The sequence below is a fragment of the Spodoptera frugiperda genome, chromosome 21 (assembly GCF_023101765.2).
Source record: "Spodoptera frugiperda isolate SF20-4 chromosome 21, AGI-APGP_CSIRO_Sfru_2.0, whole genome shotgun sequence".
NCBI classification, from domain to species: Eukaryota; Metazoa; Arthropoda; class Insecta; order Lepidoptera; family Noctuidae; genus Spodoptera; species Spodoptera frugiperda.
Window position 1 is genome coordinate 4,064,781 of NC_064232.1, and position 21,586 is coordinate 4,086,366.

General features: G+C 45.5%; 1 protein-coding gene across 3 annotated transcripts in view; it reads right to left on the bottom strand.

The window, feature by feature from the left end:
• Positions 1–21,586, bottom strand: part of LOC118280221 (anoctamin-4) — a 52,644-nt gene that overhangs the window by 3,054 nt on the left and 28,004 nt on the right. For 2 of the 3 annotated variants that reach the window (XM_035600115.2, XM_035600112.2), the window contains 14 exons: positions 18,656–18,832; positions 17,749–17,900; positions 16,854–16,956; positions 16,323–16,430; positions 15,367–15,572; positions 14,314–14,480; positions 13,573–13,649; positions 12,689–12,829; positions 11,745–11,909; positions 10,307–10,450; positions 3,295–3,464; positions 2,264–2,403; positions 1,350–1,509; positions 154–199 (listed from right to left, as the gene is read on the bottom strand). In XM_035600115.2, coding sequence (XP_035456008.2) covers positions 154–199; positions 1,350–1,509; positions 2,264–2,403; positions 3,295–3,464; positions 10,307–10,450; positions 11,745–11,909; positions 12,689–12,829; positions 13,573–13,649; positions 14,314–14,480; positions 15,367–15,572; positions 16,323–16,430; positions 16,854–16,956; positions 17,749–17,900; positions 18,656–18,832 — 1,956 coding nt within the window. The remainder of the gene's footprint in view (positions 1–153; positions 200–1,349; positions 1,510–2,263; positions 2,404–3,294; positions 3,465–10,306; positions 10,451–11,744; positions 11,910–12,688; positions 12,830–13,572; positions 13,650–14,313; positions 14,481–15,366; positions 15,573–16,322; positions 16,431–16,853; positions 16,957–17,748; positions 17,901–18,655; positions 18,833–21,586) is intronic. The other variant, XM_035600114.2, reaches the window with a different exon arrangement.

Below are 21,586 nucleotides of genomic sequence, written 5' to 3' on the forward strand. Positions count from 1 at the left end.
ACTACGTTATAGCGACATCTGTTGGACAAGATTACGAACTACATAGTACAGTTTACTAGAGATTGATTGTAGATGGCGTTTTTTTATAGTAATGATTTATTTTGATATTTTAATTTTTACATAAGTTTCAATAATATTAATTGTGAAACTTACATTTGATACGACGGCAGCGTACGTGATGCCTTTCAGAATGCCGTACCTGAAAAAAATAATTAATTATAGGTATTACGTTTTTTTTTCTATTCTATTCGGATAGGTGATTCTATCTAGGAGAGATTATCCTAGATACCCGTGCGTGCGGCGCGTCGCGTTCCGCGCGCGCCTCAAAGAGCCATCAGACCACCACAGATGGGGCCCAGTAGGGCTGATGACTAATCCGGAGCTGCGGACTACCTAGCGGGTTTACCAGGGCTCCGGCTCGAAAGGCAGGAGAAGTAACGGGGTGGTTTTTAGTCAGTAAGAGTCTGACACTCCCTCTCGCCTCGCCCAAGGCGAGAAAAGTCATTGGATGATTTTCCCCACTCAAAAAAAAAAAAGAAGATTATCCTAGATTAGACCAATCAAGATGCTTCGTTTTAAGCTCTGCCTGACACCAGAAGAGGTGCAATATATATATCTTACACCCACGACACAGAATAAAATAGTACCTAGTGTAGGGCAAAAATTACTTCCAAATAGGCCGGTTGGAAGCAACCTACATCCAACGGCTCGTTGGCCTACGCTACGTGGTCTCAATTTAAAATTCTATTTACCCTAGCAGCGGCCATATAAAAAAATACTACAGTAGGAACTCGATTATCCGGCTCCCGGGCTCCCGGTTATACGGATTCGCGATTATCCGAACTACCGACTCATTATATTAAAATTACTTACAAGTCGAATTTATGCAACGTAACGTACATGTATGTATGCAATCTAAGAAGATGTGTCTCATAATAATCTATACTAATATTATAAAGCTGAAGAGTTTGTTTGTTTGTTTGTTTGATTGTTTGTTTGTTTGTTTGTTTGAACACGCTAATCTCCGGAACTACTGGTCCGATTTGAATAATTCTTTTTGTGTTGAATAGTATAAAAGAAAGTTATAGACTATAAAACATCACGCTACGATCAATAGGAACCAGAGCAGAGCGGGTGAAACCGCGCGGAAGTAGCTAGTTATTAATAAACATTGATTTTCATTCATACATATGTGTTTGTTGTTTTTAATAAATACATAACACCGAATTTACAACATAATATGTATGCACAAAATTCGCTTTTCTTCGTAAATTCGATTATCCGGAAAATTAGTCCGGTTAATCGAGTTTCTACTGTACTAATTTCAGTGAGACCTGCAAATCACTTACCAAGCTCCAATATCTTCGACTCGCTCAGCCAACGGCCTTCGAGCTTGGGTCACCATCTTGTAAGCGTCCAGTCGTATCTCCGCGATGTTGTTGAGTAGAGCAAACAGGGGAGCGAGGGGGAACGCAGCCACGAACAGAGTTACGAAGCCGTATTGAAGAACTGGAATATGGATGATGACGGGGTATGAAAATTAAAAATCTATTTAGTCCGTCAGTTAGGTAATGAAAAATATTAGACACGTATGTTTTTATTTTGTCATATAAGATAAACAATACTTAGATAAAACGAATCAAACGTTTAGGGGTGGGAGCAAATACGTCATTTCTATGTATAAAATGTACATAGAAGTGACGTCACGCGATATTTGAAATCGATATACATATTCGAAAGTGTTTTTTCCGTAAGACTGGCCACAATAACAGACTCCGTGCTAGTACTGAGAAATTTTCGAAAATCGCAATCGAACCCGTGACCCTTGTCTGGCTGTCGCACTTGCGACCACTTGACCAACGAGGCAGACACATATTTATACCACATTACAGTTTTTTACCACTTATAGTCTCTGAGTAAACCGCATACAGACAGACGGATAAACATAGCGAAACTATGTATAAGGGTTCCTTGTTAACTACCGAAATCTAAAAATCACGTTTCGACTGCACGGTTGGCGCGGTGGCCAGGCAACTGGCTGCCGTGCAACGTGTAGCGGGTTCGATTCCCGCACGGAGCAACTCTTTGTGTGTGATCCACAAATTGTTGTTTCGGGTCTGGGTGTCATGTGCATGTGAACTTGTATGTTTGTAAACGCACCCACGACACAGGAGAAAATCCTAATGTGGGGCAAGGTTTTTAAAAAAAGAAAAATTTGGCATACATACTGTACGTAAAGCTAAGTTGTGATCAAGACACTCACTCATTTCCAGGTACTCATCAAACAACGCCAGCCTCCCAGGGTCCTGCAGGTGATAGTCTTGTTCCCAAGCCATGTGCGGCTTGCTAAGGTCCCTGGTCACTGCTCTATGAGACCTCTGCCGCCACCAGTTGTGGAATTTCCTGGGGATGAAGGTAAATAGAAGGATTTTAGATACCTTGCTACTCAAGAACTAGATGGAATTGCTGTCGTCCGCGGTATTTCCGAACCGATACGACCTTCAAACCTTCAAGAAAAGAGCATAGTCCTTTAAAAAAAAAAAGGCCGGCAACGCACCTGTGACTCCTCTGGTGTTGCGGGTGTCCATGGGCGGCGCTCATCGCTTACAATCAGGTGACTCGTTTGCTCGTTTGCCTCCTATTCCATAAAAAAGGGCCAAATTTCCACATGAAGGTACTGTTTATGTGGCCCACGATTTGTCGTTGTGTGTGTAAGTGCCATGTGCACCTATGTGAAATTGTATGTTTGTGTGGAGCAATGGTTTTTCTAATAAAAATACTTTTTCCAAGTAATACACAGGTTTTAAATTAATTTATTAACTCTTGGCAAAGCATGAAGAAAGATATCGTAAGATTCGTAAGGAAACGTGATGAACTATTGGATGTTTGTCCGTCAAACACGCTGAAACTACTAAACGGAATTTAGTGCAATCGTCGCCACCCTTGGAAACTCGCAACACAAGTGTTTTGCTTGTCTTTGGGAGATTTGGATACAAGGAAATAGGGCCGTAGCCTGAATAACAATCCGGAGTCGTGGACTACCTAGCAGGTTTACCGGGACTCCGGTTCAAAAAGCAGGAGCAGTCTGACACTCCTTATATTCTCGTCCAAAGCGGAGAAGTCATTTTATGATTTTCCCTTAAAAAAAGCCTGAATCACATGGCGAAATACAACGTCATGTTCCACTACGGTTTTCTATAAGGCCGTGGTATCACTCCGGTGGCCGGCCCATTCGTGCCGAAGCATGGCTCTCCCACACTTAAACTAGAGACATACACAAACACACGTACGTACGGGTAGCCGAGCTCGACAAAATTGTTGACGAATTGTTTGCCGATCATGATGATTGCCAGCTGTATACACAGCTCGGACAAGCAGCCCGCCGGGTCGCAGATGTCGCCTTTGAGTTTGAAAAATTCCGACTTTCTCGCTTGATCATCGCCTGGGTAGTCGTAGAAACGGCCCTGGGAACATTGGTTGATGTTAGAGAGAGAGAGAGAGAGAGAGAGAGAGAGAGAGAGAGAGAGAGAGAGATATATATATATATATATGTAATGGATGTACAAAAGTTTATTATATTATAATTACACAGTTAGACAATCACAATTAGGTAACACACAGACAGCAGTAATATAGTTCAAACAATAATCTAGGTACAAGGTAGGGCGCCGCGCGACGCAGTCGCGCGCGCATGTGCTTTCACTACTGGCGTGTAGGGCCGACTGGCGACGTGAGGAGCGGTGGGAACGCCGCGGCTTGCGTTAGCGCGCGAAGCGCGTAACCGACGCGTCGGATGATATTCTCGTTTTAACACAGCACGTAAACGACGCGACGGATGATATTCTCGCTACACACTCCCCTCTAGTTCGGACATAGCGCCCTCGCGTTCGGACTAGCATCGAATTTACGGGGTCGACCACGCTTGCGCTTCTCACGAACCGGAGACACGATGTCGCCGACGAATGGCGTTAAGTGTGACACATGGTACCGTCCAATGTGTTCAGCTCGCGTAAGTCCCTCGATAACATATGTGGTGGGACTTACCACTTCCCGAATACGATACGGGCCGTCTCTCCTAGGGATGAACTTCGCGGTTTGTCCACGGCCTGCGTCGTTCATACTCTGCGTCTTTAGGAGGACAAGGTCACCTACCTTATAATCCGGAGGCGTACGTCTACCTTCATCAGCATACTTCTTCCTGATGGACTGGGCCTGCTCATGGACATCCCTGGCATCTAGAAGCGCTGTCGACAACCTACGAAGGTAAGGCGTAATACTCGGTACGAAATTATCGTTATCCACAGTGGCTTTCATATCAGCCACGACGTCAGATGGTGCGCGCAGCTCCCTTCCGAAGGTAAGAAAAGCCGGTGAAAACCCCGTACTCGCTGTCACGGCTGAATTCATCGCAAACCTTATAGCTGCGAGATGGCGATCCCAAGAGGCGTGGTCCTTCCCCACCAGAATTGCCAACTGGGGTTTGAGGTCCCGGTTCTTGCGTTCAACGGGGTTGCTTTCCGGGTGGTACAACGGCGTCAAAGACTGTTTGATACCCATCACGTGACATGCCTGTTGCATCACCTCAGCTACGAACTGAACTCCGTTGTCGCTGACCATCCTACGCGGGACTCCAAACCTCAAGAAGACTTCGCCGATTAAAATCTCAGCGCACTCTACGCTGGTGGCGGTCTCCAACGCAAACAACTCAACCCAGTGAGTACACACGTCCTCTATAATAAGAATCCAACGGTTACCTTTAGCCGTCTTCGGCAAAGGGCCAAACAAATCTACTGACACGACCTCGAACCGGCGAGTCGCAGCAGGCGTCTGCAGTAGTCCTGCAGGCTTCTTGTTGTCTGCTTTATAACGCTGACAAGCAGCACAACGTCTAACATAGTCAGCAACGAAGGTTCTCATACCTACCCAAAAGTAGCGAGCTCTGATGCGCTGCAGGGTTCTCTCAACACCGAAATGACCTGCGGTGGGAGCGTCATGGAAGTCAGCAAGGATGCCCTCTCTTTCATGACTCGGTACCACGAGACAAGCGGAGTCAGCGTCGTCAGCCTCGGGTGCACACCGATACAATACTCCATCAGACATCAGATAACCTCGTTCTGACCAGCCCCTCCCCCTAGACGGATCGGAGTCCTCCAGATCCTCTACGATCGTCTTCAGCTCGGGGTCTTTGAGCTGGTTATCACGTACGTCGGCAGGTGCCCTGTGCGGTATATCTACAGTTACTAAGCATACCTCGCATCCACCTGGGTCCTTTTCACAGCAGGCGGGGCGGCTTAGCGCGTCTGCAATCACGTTCACCTTACCGGGGGTGTACTGGATCTGTAAGTTATAAGCCTGAAGGGTCAATGCCCACCTTGCCAAACGGCCACTGGGGGACTTCAAACTCATCAACCAACGTAAGGGTTGATGGTCGGATTTGACGATGACCTCCGATCCTTCGATGTAGCCCCTGAACTTAGTCACCGCCCAGACCACAGCTAGTGCCTCCCTTTCCGTGGTGGTATAGTTGCGCTCAGCTGGTAACAGCAACCGACTGGCGTACTCCACAGGCCTCTCGTCAGGGCCCTCCCCCTGCATCAGAACTGCTCCGAGACAGTAACTACTACTGTCGGTATTAAGAGAGAAGGGCTTACTTTCGTCGGCTTGACGGAGTATGGGCGCGGTGACCAGGAGCCTCTTGATATGCTCGAACGCAGCCTGCTGCTCCTCATGCCACCTCCACGAGCTATTCTTCTTGAGAAGGTCAGTTAAAGGCTTCGCGACAGCGGCGTAATTCGGCACAAATCGCCGGAACCAGCTTGACGTAGTTAAGAAACCTTTAAGCTGCCTCTCGTTCTTCGGGGCAGGCATGTCAGCTATGGCTGAGGTCTTCTCCGGGTCTACCTGCAAACCACCGGGTACAATAATGTGCCCCAGGAACCGCACCGAATCACAGGCAAAACAACTTTTCTTGCGGTTAACACGCAGATTAAATTTATCCAGCCTATCGAAGACTGCCTCCAGATCCTCGAGGTGTTGTTCGAAGGTGGGTGACAGAACAATCAGGTCATCTAGGTAGCCTAGGATACTTACCGATCTACCACCACCTCGGGGGTCTGAGGACGTCACAGCGCCGTCACTGGTCTCGAGTGTCCGCGCTGGTACAACCAGGTTCGACCGGAACCGGTCGATCAGTCTCTGGAACGTGGCACCGGAGTTGCGCAATCCCATGGGCATTCTCTTAAACCTGTAGGTACTAGAAGGCGTAACAAACGCGGTCTTGTCACGGTCCTCTTCCGCGACACTTACCTGGAAATAGCCAGAATGAAGGTCGAGCGTTGACATGTAGGTGGTGGTCTTCGCGGCATGAAGAACGTCTTCTATGCGCGGCAGTGGGTACCGGTCAGGCTCCGTCACAGCATTGAGCTTGCGGTAATCCACACATAACCGGACGCCACCGTCTTTCTTCTTCACCAACACTACGTTCGCGGCCCACGGCGACTCACACTCCTCTATAACGTCTGCTCGCAGCAGCTTCTCGAGCTCACCGTCCAGCAGCTGCTTCTTACCTGCCGACATCCGGTAGGGTGGTGAGGCGGTAGGCTCCTGCCTCTCGCCTACTCGAATGTGGTGAGTAGCGTAAGATGTAGCTGGTCCCTCGGTGGCGAAGCGCGCAGCCTTAGAAATTATCAGCTGGTTGAGCTGCGTCCTCTGAGCAGGTGACAGCTTAGATCCTTCGTTTTCTCTCAGTGCCAGGCCGGTGGTGTTAACCTGCATCAGCTCTGCGTCACTGGTGGACATAAGACTGTAAGAGCGCACAAAGGGTACCTTCACCTTTGTCGAATCTGAAAAATACCAACAACCACGTTGAAGGTCAAGCAAAATACCAGATTTCGTAATAAAATCTTGTCCGAGAAGCGTCCTATTCTCCGCCCCTGGTATAACAATAAATGTTGTAGGTACAATACGTCCCTGTACTACAACATTCGTATCGCACAACAACACGTCACGTGTATGTTGGGTCCCGTCGGCCAACCCTATCGTGCGGCGGGCCGATGTAAAACTAGTCCCGTTCTTCAACAAAATAGCATATAAACCGGGGCTAGCTAAGCTTTCGGTAGCGCCGGTATCAAGCACAGCGACACCTAATAACGAAGCCACTTCAATATTTATCGTCGGCTGCGACGTGGAGGAATCGTGTGTATAAACACTTTGGAAACTTACCTTCCCGTCGGCGGCCGCGGCTGGTGCATCTTCTTTGCACTTGCCTTTACAAGTGGGACATTTCGACCGAATAACACCTTCACGACCGCAACCATAACAAGCTAACTCATTACCTTTCGACTTACACTCGTCCATCGTGTGTCCGAAACGTTTGCAGCGTGCACAGCGTGGTCTAACACGTTTAGAAGTCGCGCTACTACTATCTATGTTCGAACTAGAGTTGGACGTAGTCGTTTGAGGGGTAACATTTTTCACCGCAGCCGTTTGCGGGTTAATATTTTTACCGGTCGCATTTGAAGGGTTATCTTTATCACGTAAATTCGTGTTCGCGGTATTATTGTTGTGAGACGATGTACTAGATTGGTTCGCTTCGCCCAGCATCTCCTCTACGTACCTAGCTCTCTCAAGTAGACAGTCGACACTACTTACGCTATCACGCGGAACACGTTTGCGGATTCTACGGTGTAACAGGCCATACACTATATCGAGTTGCATTTGTTCTGGTAAAGGATATGGTAACCGCGAAATGTTAGCACGCACACGCGAAATATATACGTCGGCACTTTCACTTTGTTGTTCTGTCGCGAATATGTCGCGTAAGACCCTGTGGGCTGGGCGCGCCGCGCCGTACATGAAGCGCAGCCGGCGTAACGCGTCGTCCCAGCTCTCCACCGTAGGTCGCACTCCTCGCCACCACACGGCGGCGTCTCCGGTCAGCAGCATCGGCAGTCCTCGTAACGCGTGGTCGTCTGAGACGCCTGCGCACTCCTTGTAGACGAGCACGCTCTCGATGAACGCTTCCACGACGTCGGCGTTGCAGGCGGCTCCATCGAACCGAGCCGTGCACCGGGTAAAATTGCTCTGCGCAGTGTGCACCGCGTGCACTCCTGCAGCAGGAGGTTGAGTCGACCCCCTCATCACGCTGGCCAGGATCCTAGATAGCTGGTCTTCCGTCATTGTGATCATATTCGTATCGCGTCGGTCCGTTGTGGTAGGTGACGCCGCCGCCATGTTGTCGTCCGCGGCGGTTCCCGCCACTCGCGTATCCGTGAACTCTTCGTCACTATCACTACTGCGGTTCTCGATGGCCGTCTGTCCGCGTGTTTTCGGCATCTTCTCGAGACACGACGGTTACAGCCTCGGTACAGTAGGTACACAACAGACTTCAACAGAGCGTGGAATACGTTCGCACTCGCGTAGGTACTTTGAGCACGAGCCACGAGTTGGGCGCAATTTTGTAATGGATGTACAAAAGTTTATTATATTATAATTACACAGTTAGACAATCACAATTAGGTAACACACAGACAGCAGTAATATAGTTCAAACAATAATCTAGGTACAAGGTAGGGCGCCGCGCGACGCAGTCGCGCGCGCATGTGCTTTCACTACGGGCGTGTAGGGCCGACTGGCGACGTGAGGAGCGGTGGGAACGCCGCGGCTTGCGTTAGCGCGCGAAGCGCGTAACCGACGCGTCGGATGATATTCTCGTTATAACACAGCACGTAAACGACGCGACGGATGATATTCTCGCTACATATATATATATATATATATATATATATATATATATATCCCCGTCTCCGGTGTTGGTCTACTAAGAGGATCCGGTGCCTCTTTTAGGTGTAGATGGTGAGGTAAAAATCTCACACTTCCTATTTTTTTCCCCAAAAAGCTAGGCGCCTTTTGAAGGTTTCCTCGTCAGCAAAAAGAGAGAGAGAGATACGATGCGTTGCAAAGATTTCACCGTGTCGGTGAGCACGCGAGTGGTGCGGCGCCGCAACGTTGTTATGTCGCAGCGGCGTTGCAGCGTTGGACAGTCTGTTAATGAAAGTTTCCTTGTGACGCAAAACAACTGAGCGGTGCCGCTCCGACGTCGCAACGCATCCCCCCTCCCCGCCTCGTCTTGGTTGCAAGTCCGGTGCATCGTGTGATATGCCACAGATATTTGTATGTAAGACGACGATACGACACCGTTTCGGCGCCGCACCGCTACCGCAACGCATCGTATGCCCCTGCCCTCGGCCAGGGTGACTTTTTGTAGCGATGCTGTCATCCGTTCACTGAAAGCTCGCCAGTATTGCTACTAACGTGTGTAAGTCATTAACTTACAATGCCGTACAGTAGTAATGCCAATGCGTTACTAACGCGCTTCCTGGGGCCTTAGTCTGCTATTACAATTGTGTCAGAATCGTCCCTCTCGCACCGCTCAGTGATCGACCATTCTGACACAATTGTAATAGCAGTCTAAGACCCCTGCATGAGCGGTCTAGACGTGAACGCGAAGCGGTGCGGTGACACGCGAATTCAACGCGATGTGGTGTGACGGCGGCTATGTCCTACGTGCATGTTTCGTTTCGACGTGCGGTTAGTCATATAGGCCACGTCAATACATGTTGGCAGTTTGTTGTTTCCGCACCGCATCGCCTTCGTGGCTAGATCGCTCACGCAGGACGTCGTATAAGGCTTACCCCACATAAGGCGTGTGCGATCATCGGGCGTATGAGTAGCGCGAACGCTGCTATCTCCGCCGCCCGCTACTAAGGCAGTTGTCCCACCAACGGCGAGAAAACGACTAACTATCGGCTATTTTCTCGCTCAAGAAACGTACAATAGATATACTTTCCGTGTGAACAAAAGAGATGCATATACAAACAGTTGATCGCTGACTGTTCACACTGCCGGCGAGCACTCGCTTCACTAGTTTGTCGCTGAGCGACAAGAGCTATGAAAGATAACAGTCGCTCGGCGACACTCGCCAAGCGATTAGAACTTACGCCGAGAGAACAACCAGTGGTCAATTCACTACAGTGTGTATCGTAGTGATGCGAGAAATCGCCCGCCTTGCTCGCACACTCGATTATAGCCGAGCTACACAAATATCGGAACTATGCACTCGCTCTACGCGTCTCGCTAACTCGTTTCTAGTTAATCGTTGCCGGTGGGACAACTGCCTAAGGGGGTTAAACGCCACACGATCGCTACACACACGTCACACGGCGGCAACAAGCAACGCTCACGCAGCGGGGATAATGTAGGGGAGGCCTTAGAGGTAAATACAGCTCTAGTTATATCTATTACTTACTTTGAAGAAGGCAATGTAGATGAGAGAAGAGTAGAAGTTCATGAACTCAAAGAAGAATATCTTGAACGTGTAGGAATCTTCATACTCTGTCTGTGTGCGAGGATTCTCCATGTTCGTTAGGTACACTGCTATTTTTGCGTATATCTGAAAAATATATTTTATCATGAGATAAATGAAAAGTTATATTATTGCAGTGACTCAAAATGACTTAGGATAAGGGGTGGTTAATGCGAGAGTGACTTGGCGTAGAGTCCGAAAGCTTTCAAAATTCCTTGATAGGAAAATGTCAGGGAAACCACACAGTCAGGGTCCGTTCACACAGACCGGCTCGGAGAGGAGAGCAAAATTTTGTCACGTTGAAAATAGAGATTTAAGCATTTGTATTAACGTTTATTTTTTAATGTGCACTGATTTTTTGTTTAAAAATGCTTGACGGCGCTTGGTGTGAAATAATAAACGGAGCTCCGAGCACATCCGCTTCCAGTTGGTGTATGTGACATAGTTGGCGACTCTAAGCGACCGACTCCAAGCGTATACGATCCGGTCTGTGTGAAAAGAAAAATGTGCGCCGATGCTCTCCGAGCCGGTCTGTGTGAACGGACCCTCAAAAGTAAGTCAGGAAAATACTATATACACTTATTTTTTTATGGAACACGCCGGTAAACGAGCAGACTTATTTTATGGCATTCATTTCTGACTGAGGGTGTTTAACTGCCGCACTCAGAGACATTTAATGATTACTTTAACTATTCCTTAGTAACGATTTTGTTCCGAAAACTATTGCTAAAGACTGGGTTAAGTAACCATTAAATGACTCTGAGTGCGGCTGTGACCTTATAGTGCATTCAATTCACCGAGGGAAGTGAAAACTATCGTTTTCTTTTTCTTCTCCTCTAATAACATCTTCTGATTTGTTTCGTTGCGGGATCCAAGACAGTCATTCATGTCCCTGGGACGCGCCGGACTTCAGTGTTCTAGTGTGTGCATGGTTGTATGGTGGTACTGTAGATCCTGGCTTAAAGGAGAACAGCAGTTTTGGGAGATTGTGCCGGGCTTTTCTCATTAAAAAAGTGGCTTTATATTTGTAGTACTGAGAAATTATTGAAGTTTGTCTCATCATCAATTTGTTTTACACTGCTGGATATAGATCTCTAAAACAGTATGCCACTGAGTTTAATTACCAAACTGAATGAGTTTCCTGAGTAACCTGGGGCCTTAGTCTGCTATTACAATTGTGTTAGAATGGTCGATCACTGAGCAGTGAGAGGACGCAGCTATGTAGGTTGTATAGCTCCGTCCCCCTGGGTGTCTTCAAAGCCCGAGTGAATAGGTTGCTTATGGGTAGACGTGTTCCATCGTAGGCCGCATCATCACTTACCATCAGGCGAGATAGCGGACAAAACCTTACCCGTTACCAATAAAAAACATTCTTGCTTACCCTAGTCAAAATCATGATGATGATTAAATTGATGATGGCAGCAGTCATGGTGGTGAAGATCTTGGCGTGGCGCTGGATGAAGATTCCCGTGCCGCCGTAGATGACCGACACCATGGATATCCTGTAGATAATGGTGCCCAGTACAGCCCCCATTACTATCGCGATCTGATGGAGAAAAATAAAGTTACAGGACTAGTCTATACTAATCTATACTAATATTATAAAGCTGAAGAGTTTGTTTGTTTGAACGCGCTAATCTCCGGAACTACTGGTCCGATTTGAATAATTATTTTTGTGTTGGGTAGTGCATTTATCGAGGAAGGCTATAGGCTATAAAACATTACGCTACGATCAATAGGAGCCGAGAAGAGCGGGTGAAACCGCGCGGAAGTAGCTAGTCTATAATATAGAAATAAGTCGGGGTTTCCTTCCTGACGCTATAACTCCAGAACGTACGAACCGATTTCCACGGTTTTGCATTCGTTGGAAAGGTCTCGGGTTCCGTAACGTAGTGGCGAACGGTTTGCTAGTATTCAATAAAGTCTTCTACATTACATTGTCTTGTTGGTCTCAGTATTAGCACCTTACTCACCCGTATACTTTGTGTGGCAGATAATTTTAGAACACCTTATAATAATGCAACGTCACGCCTTTTATCCTCGAAGGAGTAGAGGTGCACATTATGGCACGAAATGCCACTGTACAATGTACATCCACTTTTCACCATTTGTATTACAAATACCATGTAATAGGAGTGAGCCTATTGCCATATACTGGGCACTTCTAGACTACTGAGGAATTTTGAAAAACCGTTAAAGACCAGTAATACTTTGCCCAACCCGGGATCGAACCCGAGACCCTTAGTCTGGCGGTCGCGGTGGGACTTGCGACCACTCGACCAATGAGGCAGTCACAGAACACCTTATATGTATTATAATACGTACCATGAATAGCACAGCAGAGCTGCTAGCTACATATTTCACAGTTTTCTGCCAGTTGGGTAGGTATGGCTCCTTCTCTCTCGTCACTGGGTTCGTTCGGAATGTCTTCACTGAAGCCTCGAATTCTGGCCTAGGGTCTTCATCCTGAAAATATGTGGAAAAACAGTTGTGGACTAGTTCAAAACAACTTTAAGTTCCCCTATAATTATTATACTCTTTGGTTTAAGGAATCATGAAAGCAGATGGATCTATATATGACGGTAGATGATTGGCGTCGTTGATGGACAAAGGAGTTACAAGTGCGGTGCAGATTGGTATAAGCCGGTAAACGAGCAGACGGATCACCTGATGGTAAGCAACCGCTGCCGATGGATACCCGAAACACCAGAGGCGTTATAAAGGTTGGCAGATAACTTGGCAAGATTTTGTTATCATTTTTTTCAAGAATATTATTTTATTTACTAAAAATACGCGGACGCGGACGTTCAATAGTCAGCGCAACGTCGCCGCGTCTGCGCACGATGCTTGTGAGGATCAATCCCTGTGCGATTGGCGGAACATTCTTATTATTTAAAAAAAATTGCCAAGTTACGTGCCGAAGACTATACAAGTGCGTTGCCGGCCTTTTAGGGGGTTAGGAATTTAAGGGTTGTTGGGAAATCGGAGTTTGGGAAGATTTGGGAGGGGGGGAATTGTTTCACGTCGGTTTTCTGTAAGGCCGTGGTATCACTCGGATCGAGCCGGCCCATTTGTATCGAACTATGGCTCTACTACACTTCTTAGCTTCATAACATCTTATTATCATAGTAAAACGCATTGCAAGATACGTAGGTAACTTTGTATTTTGTAACCGACTTGTTCAAAAGGAAGGTGATGTATTTGTATACCTGATCGACACCACCCATATCCCACTCCCATCGTAACACCGACTGCTTTCGTTTCCAAAGCTCAAGGAATGTTGTCGCTGAAAAATGAATGAAAATTACATTCGAATCATATTATAACTATCGTGAGACATACAAAATTAATTATAATGTTTTTAGTAGCAGCGCGATAGTTGCCGCGTCGTGTGTCGCGGATTGCTGCCAAAAGGTACGCGTCTACAAGCCTGCATCGTACTTATCCCACGCATCGTACGCATTCCGTATGACGTCATCGGTACGCATCGCATGTAGGCATTGCCGATGATGCGGTCCTTACGATGCGGATCAGTGGACGCAGTTGTATGAGTTTCTATACAAGACAAACTAAAATCCGTTGCGTGCGATGCGTACGATGCGGGCCTGTGGATGCGTACCTAAAGACTGCACAGTTGACGCGGTGGTTAGGCGACCGGCTGCCGTGCAATGTGTAGCGTGTTTGATTCCCGCACGGAGCAACTCTTTAAATGTTGCTCCGGATCTGGGTATCACGTGCATGTGAAATTGTACGTTTGTAAACGCACCCACGACACATGAGGAAATCTTAGTGTGGGACAATGTTTTTAAAACAAAAAAATATATATAATTATGAGCCTCTAGAATGACTTGAAACTAGTCGAGTTGCTCGTCAAACAGTTACCTGAGTAAACCGAGAAACATAATAATTAAAATAACGATTTTTTTATTCATGTATCATGGTCTACTTACCCCAAAAAGACATAAATATGGCAAAGAAGACGGTAGCAGGGTTGTCGAATAGGTAGGTCAGCTTGGCGAAGAGACAGGAGTCTGAGAGGGTCTGGTATTGGCAGGCCTTATCGCAGAGAGGACAGAGGGTCGTGTTGCCAGGCCCTTTTGTGTCACAAATCTCTTTACTGCGAAAAGAAAGAGAATCTTAAGATAACTTATCGGAGTTCGGAGCCTACCAACAGACAAGCCCGCCACAACCTCCCATACCGCTGCAACTCCTGTAAGCCAGGATCTACAGTAGATACTAACATGAAAACACCGGAACACTGAAGTCCGGCGCGTCCCAGGGACATCAATGACTGTCTTGGATCCCGCAACGAAACAAATCAGAAGATGTTATTAGAGGAGAAGAAAAAGAAAACGATAGTTTCCACTTCGCTCGGTGAATTTAATGCAGGAGACAGAATGACTTAAGCCTTAAGGCACAAAAGAGACTGCACAACTGGGAGAAGCCCAGTTGCCAAGCACCACGGAAATTTTACTTAAAAGTAAAATACTAATTAATGTCCCCATGTGTGAGCTGTTATACTTGCTTCCAATAATAGGTATGGCAAAAACGTCTAAACGCACGGAAATTAGAAATTTACCAAAAATAGTTTAGGAAACGGAGAGTAAAGTTCCCTAAGAAAAAGAGGATCCTCCGACCAGGCGAGGTGATCATGTCTGGCGGGCTTTCTGCCCAACTGTTGTTCGTTGGGATTTTCTATCCATGTTTATTCGCATGTAAAATGCAGGATATTTATGACGTCATCCGTTGATTTGCTCGTCGATAGTATATGTGCGACTTCTGTTATCTGTCACTAGTCTGGTGTCGCCACAAGTATAATATAACCCAAGGCCGATCCCGATTCCCGAACAACAACCTTTAAATTCCTAACTCCCAAAAAGCCGGCAACGCACTTGTAACGCCTCTGGTGTTTCAAGTGTCCATGGGCGGCGGCGATTGCTTACCATCAGGTAATACGTCTGCTCGATTACCGGCTTGTTTAATAAAAAAAAAAACTAACTTACCTAGGAATATTATCTTCAGAGTCCATGCTGGCCAATCCGTATAGGAAGCAGAGGGTCCCTACTATGGCTGGGGCATACAGCATCTTTGTATAGAAACCCAGCCAACAGAAGTAGAGGCCGATCTTATCACCGAAATACCTTCGGACCAGCCAAAGAGGCTGCTTTTTATACCATTTCGCTGGTCGAGCCCATTCTAGATATAAAAGCTGAAAGTGACAAAATATTTATAGGAGTTTTTTTATCCACGCTTTTGCAGTGGTAGGCAGAGGTGCGCATTCCGGCACGTAATGCCACTATACAATATTCCCACTTTTCACCATTTGTGTTATAAGTCCCATGTAATAGGGGGCTATTGCCATATGTAATTCCAGACTCTGTGCCACTACAGAGATTTTTTTCGAAAAATCGAAAATAGTCCAGTCCAATACTTAGCTCGACCTGGGAATCTAACCCGAGACCCCTAGTCCGGCAGTCCACTCGAGAGACCACTCGGAGGCAAACGAGTAGACGGATTATCTAATACCAAGCGATCAGCACCGCCCATGGACACTCGCAACACCAGAAGAGTCACACTAAAATTAACTAGAAATCACGGTTTACCCACGTAAATTAATGGAAAATGCTCTACTAGTTTCAAGTCACAAAGGGACGTCATCTTCATACTGTCACAACGTCTTACAGAGTAGGCTGCGCTATATCTACGCACACTGCTCATGATTAGCCTCTCTGTGACTCGAAACTAGTAGAGCCTTTCTCCTTTAATGTACGTGAGAAAACCATAATTTTTAGTTCATTTAGTATGTCTCACAATAGTTACTATAAAAATACTTTTATATTATCAATCCCGAATCTCATTTTGCCAAACAAAAATCCCGGTGCTGATTGCTGATCAGTCAGTAGATCCGCTCGCCTTCCGACCTATCCTAAAAAAAGTATAATAATTAAAATAAACTTACTCTTCTATCAGTAACGGTCCCATCAGACATGTTCACTTCATATCTTCCTTCGTGCAGAGGGAAGCACGCTGTGTAGGTACCGTCGTTTAGGAGACGGCGGATTCCCATCTGAAATGCATAATAAGTAGTCTACAATCAAGTGACTGCACGGTTATAAGTGTGGGAGAGCCATGCTTCGGCACGAATGGGCCGGCTCGACCGGAGTGATACCACAGCCTCACAGAAAACCGACGTGTAACAACGCTTGCGTTGTGTTTCGTTGTGTGACTGAGGTTACTGGAGGCCCAATTTCCCCCTTCCCAATCTTCCCAATCCCAATCCGATTCCCCAATAACCCTTAAATTCCTAACCCCCAAAAGGCCGGCAATGCACTTGTGACGCCTCTGGTGTTTCAAGTGTCCATGGGCGGCAGCGATTGCTTACCATTAGGTGATACGTCTGCTCGTTTACCGGCTTGTTCCATAAAAAAAGCAGTTGATTCGGCCCTGAATGAGGATACAGAAATTTCCCGAAAGACCCAAGAAGTCTTACCTTGGTTTCATTGTTGTCATATTTGGCTCGCAGTAATATCTGCATGACTAGTAGACTCCTCTGTGCTGGTGAGAACTGTGTGTGCCGATCTTTTACTAGGAATCTGTCGATAGGAATTACAATATTTTAGAAGACCTGTAGCCTTAGTACGTGTTTGCCTTATATATTACGTTAAACGAAAACTGGTGCTCTGATTGGTCGATTCATTCGGGCCGGCCAATCAGAACGCCAAACGCGCTCTCGTTTCGTTTTCGTACTTAGGGTACTGGTAAATTAATGGCATTTTTATAATGGGACAAGCCCGCCACAACCTTCCAAAACCGCTGCAACTCCTGTGCACCAGGATCTACAGTAGATACAACCATGCAAACACCGGAACACTGAAGTCCGGTGCGTCCCAGGGACATGAATGACTGTCTTGGATCCCGCAACGAAATAAATCAGAAGATATTATTAGAGGAGAAGAAAAAGAAAACGACAGTTTCCACTTCCCTCGGTGAATTTAATGCAGGAGACAGAATGACTTAAGCCTAAAGGCACAAAAGAAACTGCACAACTGGGAGAAGCCCAAGCACCCGAAAATTTGACTTAAAACTAAGTGGAGTCCTATGTGTCAGCTGTTATACTGTACATCTGTTACACATTACTAGCTAGCTACTTCCGCGCGGTTTCACTCACTCTACTTGGCTCCTATTGGTCATAGCGTAATGTTTTATAGCCTATAGCCTTCCTCGATAAATTGACTATCCAACACAAAAATAATTACTCAATTCGGACCAGTAGTTCCGGAGATTAGCGCGTTCACACAAACAAACTCTTTAGCTTTATAATATGTATATATGTATATTAGTATAGATAGAAGAACAAAAAGGTTTTTTTTTAATTTCATACTGACATTTCCTCCCGTCTGGCCCCACGTTCTTCAGCAGCCCCATAGAATGACGGTTCCGGGGTGATTCTAGTATGTTCATATTCATACAACTGTTTCCACCGCCGACGCCATTTTGAGTACCAGTGCTTATCTTTCTCGGCTTGCTTCTCATCACTCTGTAAAACGTTTATAATCAATATCTATTGAATTACCTCCTTTAATCCCCGAAGATGCAAGCAAAGGTGCAATATATAAAAGTTTGAAACACTCCCATTTTTAGGCATGAGACCGATATATCAAAATTATTCTAAAATCCGATTGCTGTCAGAAATCGTATCGTATAGATATTGCAATATGAGAAAACTGATTTTAGAAAACTTGAAAGCAGGGTACATAAAAACGAAATGCAAACAATTTAATCTGTAGCCAACCAACCTATTTAAATGTAACTTACGTTTAGGATAGTTTTCATATTAATTTGTTCTCTATCGGGGTGTTACCACACCAATCGAGCAATGGTCGATCGATACCGATCGATAGTAGAATGCATTAGTCGACGTCAATCGATAGTTTCTACCGCACCAATCGATCTATAGCCGATAAATACCATCGATCGATGGTGGAATGGATTGGTCCATGTCGATCCATAGGTAGGCCGGAATATAATAAATCTACCGACCGCTGCCATCGACCGGCATCAATTAAATCCGAATTCCGGCAATCCAAATTTGATGATTCGGACATAAAACCTTATGGGTCTCACGTCGAGAAGGTTTCAATATGAAATTCGCATTCAAGAACCGAAGTAGCCTTACCTAAATTGGATTTGTATCGGTTTGCGAAAAAATCCAAAAACCTACCCATTTTATCGTACCCGAGAAAACCCTCAAAAATCAACAGCACGTGCATTTTCAAAGCTAAATATTCTTACCCATGCTCTTACTGATATTGTGATAAATCGTCTCGTAGGCAGCTTCATTCCGATCACCTCCGCCAACCTCATTTCCGTCTTCCACGGTATGTGGATCTTGAGGAACCACGTCTTCTCGTCAAAGGATAAACATTTATTTTCTAATTCTAATTCTAGACCTTCTTTTACTAGGTTTTCCTATGGGAAAAATCAAATTTAAGTTAAAAAAAGTCAAATATTCTTATTATCTTACTATCTAGTAAGACTCTACATCCACAGCCTATAAGTGGCCACTGCTGACGAAAGGCCTCTTCTAGCATATAGAAGGCTTGAGCATTAATCACCTCGCTTGCTCAATGCGGGTTGGCGATGTCAAACTTATAATTATTAGAAATTCTGTGGCCCTAGTGAAAAGGGGTATAAGTCCGATTTTGTCGAAAATGAGTTAAGTACACCAAAATGTTCAGAAAAAAACGCTCTATCGATTGGTGAAAACGGATCTAACCTATCTCTAAAAATAAAGAAGTTACTGTGTGCAAAAGGGTTTAATTCAAACAAAAAAAAATTGAAAGTTCGGGTATAAGTATATTCAAATTTCTTTATACAGAACTATGACATCTTTACTTAGTGAGTAGGAATTTAACTAATTATAGTTTTCCAGCGTTTCGTTTTATTTGGCGTAAAACGGCTTAAGTGTACTTGTTCTTTAAAAAATGTTTAGTGAATAATGGTTTTACTAGACATAAATCTCTTTTCACCTACATAAAACAGAAAAATCAAAAACAAGTCTGTTGACATCTGTTTTCACGTTTTTAATATTGAAATTAATAAATTTAAATCGATTTAACTGTATTTGTATTCTACGAGTATGTTTCATTTTACGTGAAAAAAGTACGAATGTACGACTCGGGGTACAGTGCGGGTGGGTGGGGAGCGCGCTGCAACTCGATTTACTCGATGCATTTTTGCTAAACCAAAGCTGTTATTGTTATTCCGTTTATTGATTATTATTTTTGAAAATCGATAATTACGCGAGTGAGTTGTATCCTTTTCCACTTGTTTTAGTCGATTATTTCAATGTTATCATAAAATTTTATGGATTTTAGTCAACATGTACCGTTTTACACTAAGTTTCTAGTCTCTGTTCTAATAATATTTCCTACAATAATAAAATTAAATACGAATGATAAGTGTTTATTCCTGTAAAGAGTCGTAACTTATCGATATAGGTTATTCTTTTTTTTTTTTTTTTAATATGTTTATTTACATATGTTCTCCACGGACTCTTGGTCCGTGCCCTTGTCATACAATTTGTTTTTCTTTTTACAATAAATCTTATCAATATGGTATCTACCTTACACACTACAATTAACCACAACTATTATTTATATTTGTTTTTTTTTTAATCAACTAAATTAAATTTACCGGCGGCTCTGCCAAGTCAGTCCACCAGCGCGCTGGGAGAGCCGACCTGCCCCAGCAGAAGGCACTCGTTCACGAGTATGACGTGTGTGTCAGCAATTGGTCCGGTCAACCATTTTGTTGGGAACGGAACAACCCAACACACAGCGCCACCGACTGTAGGACATTTATGTGTGCATGACGCCTCAACCCCTGTCGGGTGGGCTGACTTCAACAGAGCTTACAGAAGTCAAAGAGTTACCAATTATATAATTATATTCTTATTTACGTTTTCCGCATACACATTACCTCCCGCTATATAAATTTTTATTTTAGTCCGAGGAACATTTCTCGCCCAAAAGCGCCCCCACAACTGCCGCGTCTCTGTGTTTGATGGCCATTTTCAGGTTGTAGTCCATAATCCCATGGTCGCTCTCTTCAGCAGCCTTTCTGATCAATTTACTTATCGCGTCATCACAGTTGTCCGTGTAGTAGATGCAACTATGTGTGTGACGCGAAATTGCAACTACTGCATGTGGTACGCTATCATGAATTTTTTGCCTCTTTGTTGCTGTGTTCACAACTACCACCTTCGCGGACGAAAGTCCCTGAGCCTCGTGTATAGTGAGGATGCGTGATCCCTCGCCCGACCCGTATCCCTGGTTCTTAAGGGATTCCTTTTCTGCCTGGGTGTGTACCAGGGTAAGGTGTCGGGGAGTGATTTTGGGATCATCGCTCCCGAGAATCTTTTTGTCTCGAGGGATCTCACGCCCGACCTGGATGAGTATATGCCACTGTAAACTGTGTTGAGAGCATAGGCCACGTCCATCGGATTCCTGTGGGTACACAGCAACTCCTGACTTATGGGTGTGATATGTGTAGGGCGGCCGTAGTGGAGAGGGAAGAGGTTGTCACGATCAATGAACGGGAGCTGATTTATGTCACCAATTAGCAGGACCTCCTTGGCTAAAGTTATTCGGGCGGCCATCACCACGGCTCCAAAGTGGTTCATAAGAGCCTCGTCTACCATTAGTCGAGTGCAGCTCTCTCGCCCCTTCAAGCCGTTTACTAAGATGGACGCCATTGTTCGAACCCTAGATTTGACTAGTAGTCCCCCAAATCGGCAAGATAGTTTGCCTCTGAGGTCATTTGCTGCTTCAGTTGTTGTGGTGACAATAAAATCTTTGTCCGCATCAAATTGATCCACTATCCAAGTCGTTTTACCGCATCCAGGGACCCCGTTCGTCCAGTGAAACCTCGGAGTGCACCAGTTCTCAAAGGTTATGCCGTCCGGTCCGGATTCCGATATGGATTTTACCATTTCTAATATCCCATCGTCTAGCATAATCCTGGTACACTTTGCAACCACCACTAGGGAATCGTTGGGGGGAGTTTTAAACTTCACTACTCCGCATCGATTTGATTCCTTCTCGTCCAGCGACACAAATCCTGCAGTGGCATTGTAAGCTGCCATACTACGACTTATAGAGGTTCCTCTCAGCACTCTCGATGTATTATTGTCGTATATGACTGCTTCTGCTGCTTCGAGTC